The sequence below is a fragment of the Heterodontus francisci genome, chromosome 15, assembly GCF_036365525.1.
Source record: "Heterodontus francisci isolate sHetFra1 chromosome 15, sHetFra1.hap1, whole genome shotgun sequence".
Classification (NCBI taxonomy): domain Eukaryota; kingdom Metazoa; phylum Chordata; class Chondrichthyes; order Heterodontiformes; family Heterodontidae; genus Heterodontus; species Heterodontus francisci.
In genome coordinates this window covers 22,739,063-22,752,735 of record NC_090385.1, presented here as the reverse complement: position 1 = coordinate 22,752,735, position 13,673 = coordinate 22,739,063, and the positions used below count along the sequence as shown (strand labels likewise).

The 13,673-nt window shown below is 43.4% G+C and overlaps 1 protein-coding gene across 4 annotated transcripts in view; it reads left to right on the top strand.

Annotated features, from left to right (window-relative positions):
• Nucleotides 1-13,673, top strand: part of col4a6 (collagen, type IV, alpha 6) — a 402,270-nt gene that overhangs the window by 351,280 nt on the left and 37,317 nt on the right. For all 4 annotated transcript variants that reach the window (XM_068047226.1, XM_068047223.1, XM_068047225.1 and 1 more), the window contains 4 exons: nt 2,905-3,086; nt 7,063-7,126; nt 10,798-10,872; nt 12,427-12,531. In XM_068047226.1, the coding sequence (XP_067903327.1) occupies nt 2,905-3,086; nt 7,063-7,126; nt 10,798-10,872; nt 12,427-12,531 (426 nt within the window). The remainder of the gene's footprint in view (nt 1-2,904; nt 3,087-7,062; nt 7,127-10,797; nt 10,873-12,426; nt 12,532-13,673) is intronic.

Sequence of the window (13,673 nt, the reverse complement as noted above, 5' to 3'; positions counted from 1 at the left end):
TATCCTTGGGACAGTTTAAATATTTCAGAGAAGCAAGTCAGGAACCAACTGTTTGAAATTTCTGAGGGATAGGAGAAACACATTGTATACTTAAATATTATTTACAAAGAAATAGTTTTGTTCTAAAACTTACAATATTTTTATTATTTTAACTTTGAGAGGTTTGATAATTTTTCTACTACAAGGATCTAAATACATTATATGAGAGCTATTTATGTGCTTGTGCATTTTATGTTAATTAATTAAAGTAGCTTAGTATTTTTGAAAGTAAATTAGGTTTAATGTGATGCTCAATTGCTTTCAAGAATGAAGTAAGATGTTAATAGAGCCATAAAATAACTCCATTGGCTAAAAGCAACTATTAGACAGGGTTTGCTATTTGTTTTCCCCGGAATGTTATCTGGATCTCAAAACAAGATGCATTCAAAGGTATGGAATGTTGAGACTAACCCACGCGAATGATCTAAGTTAGGAAGGCTGAAATAATTTAGAAAATACCTAAAAACCTAACAGGGTATTAGACAGGCAAGTAGCAAATGTGTTACTATATTGTGTCAGCTGCCACTTAGAAGTGCCCCAATGATCAGATTGACTTCAACACACTAAGTTAACTGGTTTTAGATGTTAATTTATAACTGATGTCAGGAAGTTCTTCTTTAGCACGGACTCGATGGGCTGAATGGCCTCCTTCTGTGCCGTAAATGACTCAATGGCCGGAATTTCATGAGGCCTCTGGTGTCTGGTGTTGTGGCGGGGGGGGGGCCCGGAAAATTCTTCTGGGAGAAGCCCACCATGACCTCCAACGCCGGGATGGCGCCACTGCATTTTACAGGCGGCGGCGTGGCCTCAGTGTGGCCCGCTCCCCACCCACACCCCACCCCCCCCCCCTCCCACTCTGTGCCGCTCGCCGGTGGGGTCTTCATTTAAATATTAAAATGAAGTAAAATAAATGCAAATTAATTTAACTTGCCCTGGCTGCCATCCCATGCCGATATTCCAGCCATTGGCCGGGACTCACGCGCCTTCGGAACTCCGTTCATAGTTCTGAGGCATGACACTGGTGGGGAGGGGGGAGGAGTGAAATTATCACAATGGGGGTGGGTGGGGTGCAGGGAAAACACTTTTTATTGGCTGTGGGGATGGTGGGAAGGGTTTGAAGGGCAAATGTAACGAGGTTGGAGGGGAAAGTTCAGGCTGGGAATAAAGTTCACTTTTGTGATACAGGCCCATAAACAAAATTTGGGGAGGGAGGTGGGAAAGGCCTCCAGCTTTTATTTAATTTTTTGGGGACAATGTACCGTGATATAACTTTAAAAATTAAAATTGCTTCTAAGGGCTTGAAGCCCTTTTAAAATGACACCTGCACAGTGGTGCTGGACGCTGTTGCTGGGGATGGTGCAGCCGCTGCCTCCACATCATTGGAGGCAGCCGCTCCGCCCCCTCCATTTAAATGAGTCCCCGCCCGAAATATCTCAGGGTCTCAGCGATGGTGCATCCACACCTGAAGACCGCCGGGATCAGAATGCCGCCGCGATTTGCAGCTTGCTCACAAATCTCTGGCCTATGACTCTATGACATATGTGGTCAATGCCTGGAATGGCCTTCAAAGCATGGTAAGAGAAGTGAAAATCCTGGAATTGATTTTGAAAACATTTGGATACTGTGATAGCTGATGGGGCCATTCTGAATGGATTAAATATTGGCCTTCCTTATTTGTATCCATCTTATAATCTTGTGCTATGCTGGTTTTACATCAAAGAACTGGATATGGAATGCTGTTTTGGCTAGTCTGTTGTTCATCTGTCAATAATCACCTGTTTTGTACAATACTTTCTTAATAAAGTCAGACTGTACCATTTCATCCTTCTTCACCTTCAAGCAAATTGATATAGTGCTTTGAATGCAATGTACACTGATATGAGGCCAATGGTGCATTGCTCAGTTCCCTCTCTTTGCTGATAGATACAGAGCTGGTCATGGTACAACAGATGGAGTACCAGGTCTATTTGTCCTTTTTTGGACTGTTATAAACATTGTTGGTAATGGTAAAATTAATGTCTATATCTGCACTGATGCTAAATTCATTATCCACCCATTTAATATATATGGGCCTGGAGTTGCCACTCGGTTGTGCTGGTTTGTTCCGCACAATTTGCCTGAAATTGGTGTAACCAGCGCAAATGATTGCAGAATTTTAATCACAAATTATGTTCAGTGTAACTCTTTGCACAAGTTTAAAAAATATTTCATTAGAAACTGGACCGGCCCACAAAATTAGCCATGCTCCCAGGGTTAATTAATTCCCTTTGGGAGTTTCTGCTACTTGCACTTGTTTGCCAGCCTTCAAAGAGGCTTCAAAAATGAGGACGGCTCTTTGGGCACAAGCACACAAACGGGCAAATATTAAAAGCTTTTGAATATAATTTTTTTAATTGACTATGAAACTGACTTTTGTACCCCAATCTCACTAGCAAATGGTTCTGGACATTTAAAAAAAAAGTCATTTTCAATAATTTAAAATTGGGTTACTCACAGGTGCTGAATTGGCACTGTGATTAAAAATGCTTATTTTTTTGAGATAAACCCACTTTCAAGTACTTAATGAAAGTGCACCAAGTTTAGCACTCTTAAATATATCAAGGAAGATATTTTAAAACAAGTTGTTTAAAAAAAAAAAAATCAAGTTTAAAACATTGCTCAATTGCACTGGTTCATGCCGCATTTTGCGTTCAGTGATATGCAAATGAGTTTGAGTGTAAACTTGGGGGGGGGGAAGACTTTTAAAGCGGGTGGAATTCTGGGCACAGTTTGTGCTCATTTCGCCGATTGTACCCAAAGCTGAAACTCTACCCCATGGAGTTAATTTTAAATGATAAACTGAATTCTATATTTGTTTTTAAATAGGAAACAAAGGCTTGCCAGGACCACCTGGTCCCCCTGGACTGCCAGGCTTAAGAGGCCTCCCTGGGCGTGAGAAAGGAAGACCAGGTGATTTTGGGATTCCAGGATCTCCAGGATTTCCAGGACAACCAGGACCGAAAGGCTCCTCTGGCATTATTGGTTTCCCTGGAATGACGGGAGAAAAGGTAGGGATCCTGTTCCGTGTAACTCACTTCTTTACATAGATTTATTTCCAATTTTCTGCCCTCCTGTTGTAAAGTCAGTCATTCAGGCTAAGGTATAGTTAGATGGGTAATGGGAAAAAAGAAAGACTTGCATTTATATAGTGCCTTTCACAACCTAATGACATCCCAAAGCGCTTTACAGTCAATGATGCACTTTTTTGAAGTGTAGTCACTGTTGTAATGTAAGAAACACAGCAGCCAATTAGCACACAGCAAGCTCCCCAAACAGCAATGTGATAAGGACTATATGATCTATTTTTAGTATTATTTTGGCTTCAGCACCAGGGATAACTCCCCTATTCTTCTTCAAAATAGTGCCATTGGATCTTTTACATCCACCTGAGGGCAGACAGGGTTTCAGTTTAATGAGTCAATTAAAAGACATCACCTCTGCGAGTGCAGCACTCCCTCAGTCGTGTGCATGTGTCAGCCTAGATTTTGTGCTTAGGTATCTGGAGTGGGACTTAAACTCATAACCTTCTGACTTAGAGACAAGAGTACGACTAACTGAGCCATAGCTGAAACCTTCTGGTACATTATTGGCCATTCTTCATATACGAGCCCAACAGTGAAGTCTATGGGTGGTGGGAGAATGCTAAGCATGATCTATTCTTACTCGACATCCATACATGATCACTTTCCAGCAAGGGGTTGCTGACCAACAGCAGGAACTCTGGCTGATTTTTTATCTTGGCACAGACCAGGAATCGAATCTTGGACCATCTTGAACAGTTTCATTGAATACTATTACATCAGGGTTGAATTTACCCACTGAACCAGCTTGCTTTTATAAATAGTGCTTTGGAGATTAAAACAAAGTAACAGAACATAAGTCAGCTGGAGATAACAGTTAACATGTTTAACAGGTTCAGAATACATAGTGACCTGGGGTTTCCGCTAGGTTGCGGTGTTTATCTCAGTGCAATTTGACTGAAATCAGCCAAATCATGCAAAAGATTGCAGAATTTCAAATGCAAATTACATCCAATGCAAATTGAGTTGCTGTGATATTTTGCACAAAAGATTGTGCTAGAAGCTGGCCATGGCCACAAAATTAGCCACACACCCAGTCGAATTAATCATCATTGCAAGCTTCCATTAATTGTGTCTATTTGTAGGCCTTCAAGGAGGCTTTTAAAATTATGCTGGTTCTTTTGGGCACAAGGACACTAAGAGACATGTTTTACAAGCTTTTTTAAAAAATTTACTAAGAAACTAACTACTGTACACCAATATAACTAACATATCTTCCCTAAATTTGGGGGAGGTGCCAGAGGATTAGACAGTGGGAAATGTGACACCCTTATTCAAAAAGTGTGTAAGGACAGTCCCACCAACTACAGGGCAGTTAGTTTAACATCAGTGGTGGGTAAGGTTTCAGAAACAATTATCAGGGGAAAAAATCAACAGGTACTTGGAGAGGTTTGAGTTGATTAAGAAGAGCCAGTGCAGATTTGTAAAAGGCAGATCATGCTTGACTAATCTAATTGAATTTTTTGATGAAGGGAATACAGCAACTAAGGCTCGTAGAATAGGAGGGTTGTTGTCCAATTGGATAAAAAAATTGGCTTAAGGACGAAAAACACACAAAAAAAACCCAACAAGTCCTTGTATATGCACAACCAGTCTAGAAAAATATATTAAGGTTAAATATGGATCTCTACAAACTATAGATAAAAATGGTTGATTTTGAAATGGTTTTCCCAAAACATTTTAAGTATTCGAATAAAAGCAAAATACTGCAGATGCTGGAAATCTGAAATAAAAACAGAAAGTCTTGGAAATGCTCAGCAGGTCAGGCAGCAGCTGTGGAGATGTTTTGTTGTTTTGCTGAAAGGTCACAGACCTGAAACATTAACTCTGTTTCTCTCTCCACAGCTGCTGCCTGACCTGCTGAGTATTTCCAGCACTTTCTGTTTTATTCGTATCACTTTCAAAATAATAAACATTTATTTTATGCAGAAATTATTATACTTCTGAGCATGCTGATGTTTCCAGGTAGAGGTTTTGCAGTGCGCTATTCAATTTGTTTTTGGCAGTATACTCCAACCTTTGGTTCCATTTTGTCCGTTTTGATTTGACCCAGTCGTAAATCACCTGAGGTCAAGATGGCATGATTTGACCAACCTATAGGACTGCATTTATGTAGCTCTTGTTTTGGCTGGGATGACTGTGAGGAAATGGTCCAGTGACGACTCACACTCTGATTTTTCTCTCTGTCAAGTGATAATTTCTATACTGAAATAAAAGCAAAATACTGCAGATGCTGGAAATCTGAAATAAAAACAGAAAGTGCTAGAAATACTCAGCAGGTCTGGCAGCCTCTGTGGAGAGAGAAACAGAGTTAACGGGAGGGAATTTTATGCCCTCCTGTGCGTCAAATTTGGAGGCAGGGAGAATATTTAATCAGGAAGGTACACCCCGCCACCTTCCCGTCTCCACCCAAATTAAGTCTGGGACGGGAAGGCCTGTGAATGGCCATCCTGCCCTGCCACCAATTAATGCCCAATTAAGGGCTTCATCCTGCCGCTGCCAGTGGCAGGCGAGCCTGTCGCCGCATGGAGAGCACGGCAAGCAAATCCATGTGGGTTGCTTGCCAGCTTCGGGGCTGGGGGTGTTCTGATGGGTTTTTAAAAGGCACTTAGTGCCTGATCGAGGGCCCCGGCATCGGGAAAGGGGGGCCCGCTGAGAGCCAACCCTGGCCATTGCTGCCAATCCCCCTACCACCTCCTCCCCTGCGATTCCCCACCCTGCAAAACCCCTCCCGCCTTGACTTACCTGTGGCCTGGGTCCCTCACCTCTGGTGGGTCAAGTACAAGCAGCAGCCACTCCCTCTTCGGTGGTGTTGCTCAGCTAAAGAGCTGCCAGTCTCTGATTGACCGACAACTCTCAGCAGGCGGGTCGTCCGTGGGTTCCTTAATCCGGGGGAAGGCCCACCGCTGTCCACTTAAAGTGGCTAATTGGCACGTAATCAAGCGGGCCTTCCCCAAAGGAGGCAACACAGGGCTCTCACCGGCACTTGAGCTGGTAGCCAAGACCCCCTTTGCCAAGAAAAAATCCCGGCCAACATTTCACGGCAATGACCTTTCATCAGAACTGGCAAAGGTTAGAAATGTAAGGTTTTGAGCAAGTGAAAGGGAGGTCGGGGGAATAAGAACAAAAGGGAAGGGATGTGATAGGACAAAGGGTGGGAGAGATTAAATGACAAAGATGTCATGGAACAAAAGGCAAAGGGAGTGTCAATAATTGTAGCAAAAGACAAAGTATTTGTCAAGAGAGTGTTAATGGCAAAATAATGAACAAATATATTCACATGGCTGAGATTGAGAGCTCAACAAAGGGGGCAGTGGAACCTGCATCCTGCCAACCTGCTGAATCTAAGCACTCAGCAGATAGTAGGGAGTCAAATAGAAGTCTCACCACTCAGTAAAATCAGATGGTCAGAGGAGTATGGAATCGACGCTGTGAGCCATCACTCAGTGTGACTACAGGCTTGGCAGAATGATAAGAATGGAGCAGAGTTAAGCATGAATATTTGAGACCAGCCGTTCAGCAAAGTGGGGGTTCAAGCTTCCATCCCATCACTCAATGAGTTGGCAAGACGAACGGAGGTCCACCATGCTCATATAGCATCACTGAGGAAGATACAGAGCTCAGCAGAGTGGAGGGAGGATGGAGCTTGTGTCCCACCGCACCGTACCATCGCACAATGGTGCCGTAACTCTCTGCATTATTGTGCTGTCTAGTAGATTGACTGTTAATGGTAATCATTATAAACTGGATGATTGATAAACATGCTAGATTAGGAACAAGGTTTCCAGAGGCTGGGAAGTAGTATGGGGTGTTAAAGCTGTATATGTGAATGTGGATTAAGTGTGGGTCATGCATATGTTCATCTGTACAACATTTTATATTTCAAATACTTTGTATTTAACAGGGTAATGGTGGTCTGCCAGGTTCTCCTGGGTACCCTGGCGAACTGGGTCTTGTTGGTCCAAAAGGTAAGCAGTTGACCAGTGTTCCCTCCAATTTCTCTTTGCTTTACGTGGCTTCTTTGTTGCATAGTGTGGTCCCTTTAAGGTTCCTGCACAGCTGCGCATACACGCATCTTAAAGGGAATTGGTTGTGCGCGGCCTAGTTGTTGTCTGTGTGGTAAGTTCCAGATTGTTGCGCAGCTGTGCATCCATGCAGTTTAGAGGGAACATTGCTTCTTACCCATTGATACTTCTACATTTTAAACATTGGCCGTATCACCAGAATCCCTTATAAAATTGTTGTCACAAATTATATACCTGCATTTGTTTTGTTTTGTTTTGTTCAGTGCTGCATTTACGAAACAAATTAAACTGTGGTTGGTAATACAAACCTGAATGAGTTACTTGTGACCAACCGACCTTTGGGATTGGGAACTCAGTGGAGTGTTGAATCAAACCTGTGACTCACCACTCAGTAAGATTGCAAGCTTAACCAAATCGGGTCATACCTGTGTCTCCAAGTAGTTGGAAGGAGCTGGATTAACATCAGTAAAAACACAGACACTGTTGGCTGCTGGGAGGGTTATTGAGCAAGATGATTAAAAAAACATCTGGGTTGCTTGTGTTTTTAAATAGAGAGATAGAATGTAAAAACAAATAGATGGTGCTAGAAGTTTATAAATCATTGGTTGGCCTCAGCTCAATTCTGGGCACCACATTTCAGGAAGATGTAAAGGTCTTAGAAAGAGTACAGAGGAGATTTACCAGGATGTTACCAGGAATGAGGGACTTCAGTTATGAGAAGAGGTTAGAAAAGGTAGAACTCTTCTCCTTGGAACAGAGAAGGTTAAGAAGTGACCTAATAGAGGTTTTCAGGATCATGAGAGGGTTTCATAGAGTCGATAGAGAAAATTATTCCCTCTGGTGAGTGTCTCAATAATGTTTAAAATCATTGGCAAAAGATCCACAGGGAAGATGAGGAAATTCTTTTCACTTAAAGAGATGCCAGGGCGTGGAAAGCTCTACCTGAAAAGATGGTGGAGCTGATTTCATAGATAATTTTAAAAGGGCATATTGGTGTTTGAAGATGAGGAATTTACAGGATTACAAACAAAAGACAGGTGTGTGTGGGACTAAGCATGAATGCTCTTTAAAGGGTCAGCACAGGCACGGTGGGCTAAATAGGCTCCTGCTGTGCTGTTCGTTTCCATGACTCTATGATGACTACAATAGAGCTGCATTAATATCAATAGAAAAACAATCATTTACTTCAACTCGGTTTGGCTGAGTTTTATTAAGGTCCTGCTGAAATTTTGGCAGTTCAATTGCATTTTTGAACTAATCACAAACCTTTTGTGACATTTTAATTTCTTACAAGTGGTCTGGAAAGTCACAGTTGATTTAATAGAACTACAACATCAGCAATTTCTTGTTTGCTTTAATGGCCCAAATCTTGCTGGAGCCAAGGCATTTCGTGCGAAGGTAGACTTTTCCTGCACCTGTCAATTCAAATTTTTTTTGCCCTGCAAGTTGCTGGAAGTTTGAACTGATAATGCAGAGAAGGCAATGGGGCTTCAGGGACCTTAGTGAATGATGAGACCAAGAGTGAATCTCCAGAACAATGAGATTTAAGGATTGAAAAAGAAACAGAGGAATGATAAAGAAGATAGGTGAATAAGAGTAGGTTAATTTAGAGTTGATTCAGGCACAGAAAGAGGAATAAAGAGAGGAAAAGAAAGATTGTATTAAGAGAGGAACAAAAAGAGACAGAAAGGAAATGTAGGGAAAAATTAAATTTAAAATGTTTTATATCTCTAAGAAGAATTTATGACATGCAGAAATGAGATGCGACAGTTTAAGCTGCTCCCTTTCTGGTCCAGAGAGGTTGGTCGGCATTGCATTAACAATCTTACACTGCTATGTACAAGTCCTAGCTTTCTTTGATAAGTTTAATTCAAGTTTAATGTGCAAATTTAACACGTTTTTAAAAATAATGGGGAGGTTAAGGGTGAGCTGCTGTGTGTGAGAAGCAAAGGACAGAGTGGAGTAAATTGACCAGGTTCTAGAGATTCACAACTCACAGCATATCTCTTAATCCCCTGACCTTTCTGCCAGATTTGTACATTAGTAACAGCGGGAATCATGAACTCGCCGTTATTTTGGACCATTATATTTTTCAAAATCCAATAGAGCACCATATTTCTGTTACTTATGTTACGCCTAACAGAAAGTTTGTTTCCACAACTTGGGCTTCTTTTTAAGGCATGAAATATCCAGGCTTAGGAACACTCTCTCATTTGCCAAAAGACTCATGAATGAGGTCCAGCTTTCCTACCTCAGGAATGCTGTCTCACACCTGTTTGAACTGTGTATTGCTGAAAAATGGAGACATTATGTTGAAGCTTTTTGTCTTGTGCTCATCAGTACAATCCGCAAGAATATCGATGTAAGAGAAAACAACAAATTTATACTGTATGAGAAGAGAGTGCTGATTGGCTGGCAAGTGAACTCTGATTGGTAGAGGCGTTGCCATGGAGAATGCACCAGTTAACAGTGACTGACAGTTAACTGCCAAGCTTTGTTTGAAATTTAAACCAGGCAGCTTGACTCTGATTGGTCAAGGCATTGCCCTGAAATGAACCAACGAATGGCTGTCACTTATTTTGTTTAGCTGAAACAGGCGCGATGTTTGTACATGTTCTTTCTGCCCGCAAAGGACAGGGCCCTATGTATTAATATATGTAGCTTCCAGAACGTGCAAATGCGCCACACTGCGAGCCCTACTGGCAATCTTAAATACAACCAATTATGGCGCCGGTGCCATTTTTAAAGGGCTTACAGCCCTTAATGGTCATTTAAAAATTAAAGGGCCAGATAAGTTACATTGCAACAAAACAGAATTACATGATCTTTGAATGCATTTCTTCACCAACCCCCCCCCCACCCCCCCCCAAGCCCCTCACCGCAATGGCATGATTGGTCATTCATGCCCTTTCACCCCCAGAATGCAAATAGTGAGAATTTGCCCTTTCTCCCCTACAAGGTTCTGCAACTTTGCTGTTTACCTCTTCCCATCACCCCCTCGACCAATCCACATCATTTTAACCTCGCTCCTTGTCCCCCCCTTCCACACAGAGAAAAAAATCCTCCTCCCCACAGGTGTCGCGCCACGGTTCCCTGAACAGGGATTCAAAGGGGCGGCATTGTCGGCCGCTGAATGACGAGCGATGTGGCAATTTAGGAGGCAATGGGACCCTTATTAAATCAGGTATATATAAATTTGTTTACATATTGAAATGGGGGTTCTGTCGCAGAGCGGCAGGGCAGCCGCCACGAGGCCTCACTGCCGCTGCCGAGATTGGCACAGGGCCTGCCGCCATTGAGGCCATTGGTGGGCCTCCACTGCACCGACCTTCATTGCCCCCTCGCCAATGTTCCTGACAGCAGAGGGGCTTTAAAATGCAGCCCACTGTCTCTTTTTTCAGCAATACTCAAGTTCTGAACTACCAAACGACTATTTGTATGAACTGTGCTGAGAATTGCTGGCATTTGTCTTGCTTTCTTTTGGTGAAGAGTTAGGCAAAGTGAAGGGATTTCTCAGCCTTCACGATAGGGGTGGGATCCTATTAAAATTTTAGGGCTCATTATTGCCTCATTAACTTATGTACGTGACAAGAAATTCTTTCTTGGCTATACAGGTGAGCGTGGTGATGTACGAAGTGTGCCTGGTGATAATGGAATAAAAGGAGAGCCTGGACAACCAGGATACCCAGGTGAGATAAATGGAGTCACCCGTCTGAGTGTTCTGTTCCTTCCAAATATCATGCATAATATGTTTATATTCGCTGCCAGCTGTCTCCACCATTCTGGAAGTTCAGACTGTCAGCTATGTTGGAATCAGTAGCTGGCTGGCTGGAATGGAACTTTGGGCAGCAGGAAGCTGCTGCTGAAGACCCATGGGAGTTGCTGCTGGCAGTCAGGTCATAGCATCGAGGGGTGTCCAAAGGTGATCCTAGTCAAGGAATAGGAAGAGAAGGCAGCAAATGCCCAACATTTCCTTGTAGGGCCCTGGGAACACTCCTGCTCTTCCTGGCCCACAAAATAATATTAAAAACCTGCCTACTCGGCCATCCTCTGGGACTCCTCCTGGTGTCTGCTTTCTCTAATGAGCCCAGCGCAGGTCGTGGGTCAGATCACTATGCGTTAAAAGTTGCTTTGGGTTCCTATTTACCTCATAGGACCCAGACATTTGCACCTCCCACACTGCCTGAAACATGGCGGTTATACTGGCGTGAAGCGTGAGTGCGATGCCAATCCAGAGGGAAGGAAACTGCTTCTATTTTAACACCCCCATGTTTGCCCTGTTCCTGTCAGGTAGAAGGGGTTTAAGTTGGCTTTGTGGTTTTTCACCCAATTGGCATTGGTGCTGCAACTGTTTTACATGAGGTGCAACTCATGTGTCAGGATTACCTGCCTTTTCTAAGGACCATGCTGTGGCAGGTTGGTGGTGCCACTTCTACACATTCCCTTTCTAGATGGGGATGCCCTGTACTCTAATGTGGAACCTTCTTACCTGATATAACACTGACTTGTACGTACCAGGAAGGTCTCAGGTATATTTGCTGTTCCATACCACCTTAGTCGATCTAGGTTGGATTGGCAGTGGAGGGTTATATGATTGACTTCTCGGGTGAAGTCGGGAAAATTCAGACCAAAGTGCGTTGTGTTCATGTGCAAGTTGGGCAAGGAAAGGTTCACACCTGTAGAATGGTCACTTGAATGAGACACGCAGGGTGGCTGCAGCCCGTGTAACCACGCCCCAGTCTTCATGAGAAGAGGAGAGAAAAAGAAAGACAATTTGAAAGAAAAGAAATTTGAAGTACACTGCCTTCACTGTAATTGAATTAAAGTAGGATGAGCATGTTCTGCAGGGCCGGCACTGAGACCAGGTGGCTCTCACAAAAGTGTGTTCGAATTCTTTACAACTTTTGTCAACTGTTGATACAAAAAATGTTGGTACAAGACAAAACTGGTCAACCTAACCTGCGCCATAAAGTTTTGATGCCTCATACATGATACAGACACTCCCTACCCACCATGTAATCTGCTGGGAGATACGAAAGGCCAAATAAAAAACACAGGCCAATTAGTGGGGAGAAATCCGGAAAATTCCTCCCTGACCCCTTTGCGTGATCAGAACCGGTCCAGGAGACCACCTTGACCCTGACTTCTATTCATAGCATCACATTGTTCTTCCCACTCATTGGAAGGTATTGATATATATTACAGAGGTGTTTTAGCTTTGCTGTGCCTATCTCTAATTTCAGGTGAAAGAGGCCGAGATGGTTTGCATGGTGATCCTGGTTTCTCTGGTAGTCCTGGGCCGAGTGGAGTCAAAGGATCAGGAGAAATAGGTCGACCAGGTACCCCAGGTGAGAATCTATAACGTATTGTGTAAACATGGAAGCATGGCACAAAGGAGGCCATTCAGCCCAACAGGTCAGTGTCAGCATTTTCTTTTGAACTGAATTTATCTCATCTTATCCCATTGCCCTGACTTTCTCCATATTCTGTAGAACATATTTGATATAAAGTTCTTTTTGATAAAGAACGTGAACATTTATAATCTAGAAATAAAGTATGTCAAAACCCACTCAGTGAGATTGATCTGTTAGTGGGATTACTTTTCATCAAGAAAACTTTCTTTCACAAAACCTAATTAAGTGACTTCATCTATCCCAGACATTTAATCAGGTATAAGACTGCTGGGGCTGGATTTGCAAAGGGCGGGTGGTCGGGACCCAGTGTAGATGTGATTTGAAGATTGTGGACATGAAGGTCATCTCTGGGACCGGACCCCTCCGGGACAATCTGCAATTTTCATTGTGAGGGTGGGGGGCAGGGAACGGGGAAGCTGCTTGCCTCCAATTAAGGGCTCATTAAGCTCATGGAGGAGCTTATTAAGGGGCCGGGGTGGGGGTCTGCACTGTAATTTTCAATTGCAATTCTGGAAAGCCCAACCAGTAGTGCATAGCTGTCAGGCTGGCAGGGGGAAGACTTTATTGTAGCATGATGAAATGTTTTGGACCCATGGGGATCTTGCATCTGGCCAAGCACAGGACTTTTTATTTAAATTTTGGAAGCGCTACCTCACCTCTTTATTCCGCTGGCCCTCCATGGATCTGTCTGCTCTCTGTGGCAAGGCAGCAATAGGCCCCGTCATGGCTGATGCCTGCCTTTACCACTCACTCTCTGCAGGCAGCTCCCGCCTCTTGCAGAAGCTCATTGTCACTAATTGGGCGCCGAGCTCGCATCTGCCCAGTTAGACCATTAAGATTTGAAGCTCGTGTCACAATAGCGACGCAGCTCAGCTGCGGGGACGTGACCCAGAAATCATCCAGATATTGAGTGCCCAACCCCACTCTGGAAATTCACCTCCTGATGTTCATTAAGTAGTGTGTAGAGCCTGAAGTAAAGAATGGCCACTATGCTACTGTTGCTTGGCTGCCTCGTGACATATGAGCACACTTGCCGAAGGATTTGCCGTCATCTCTTCTCTCCCAAACATTTCTAG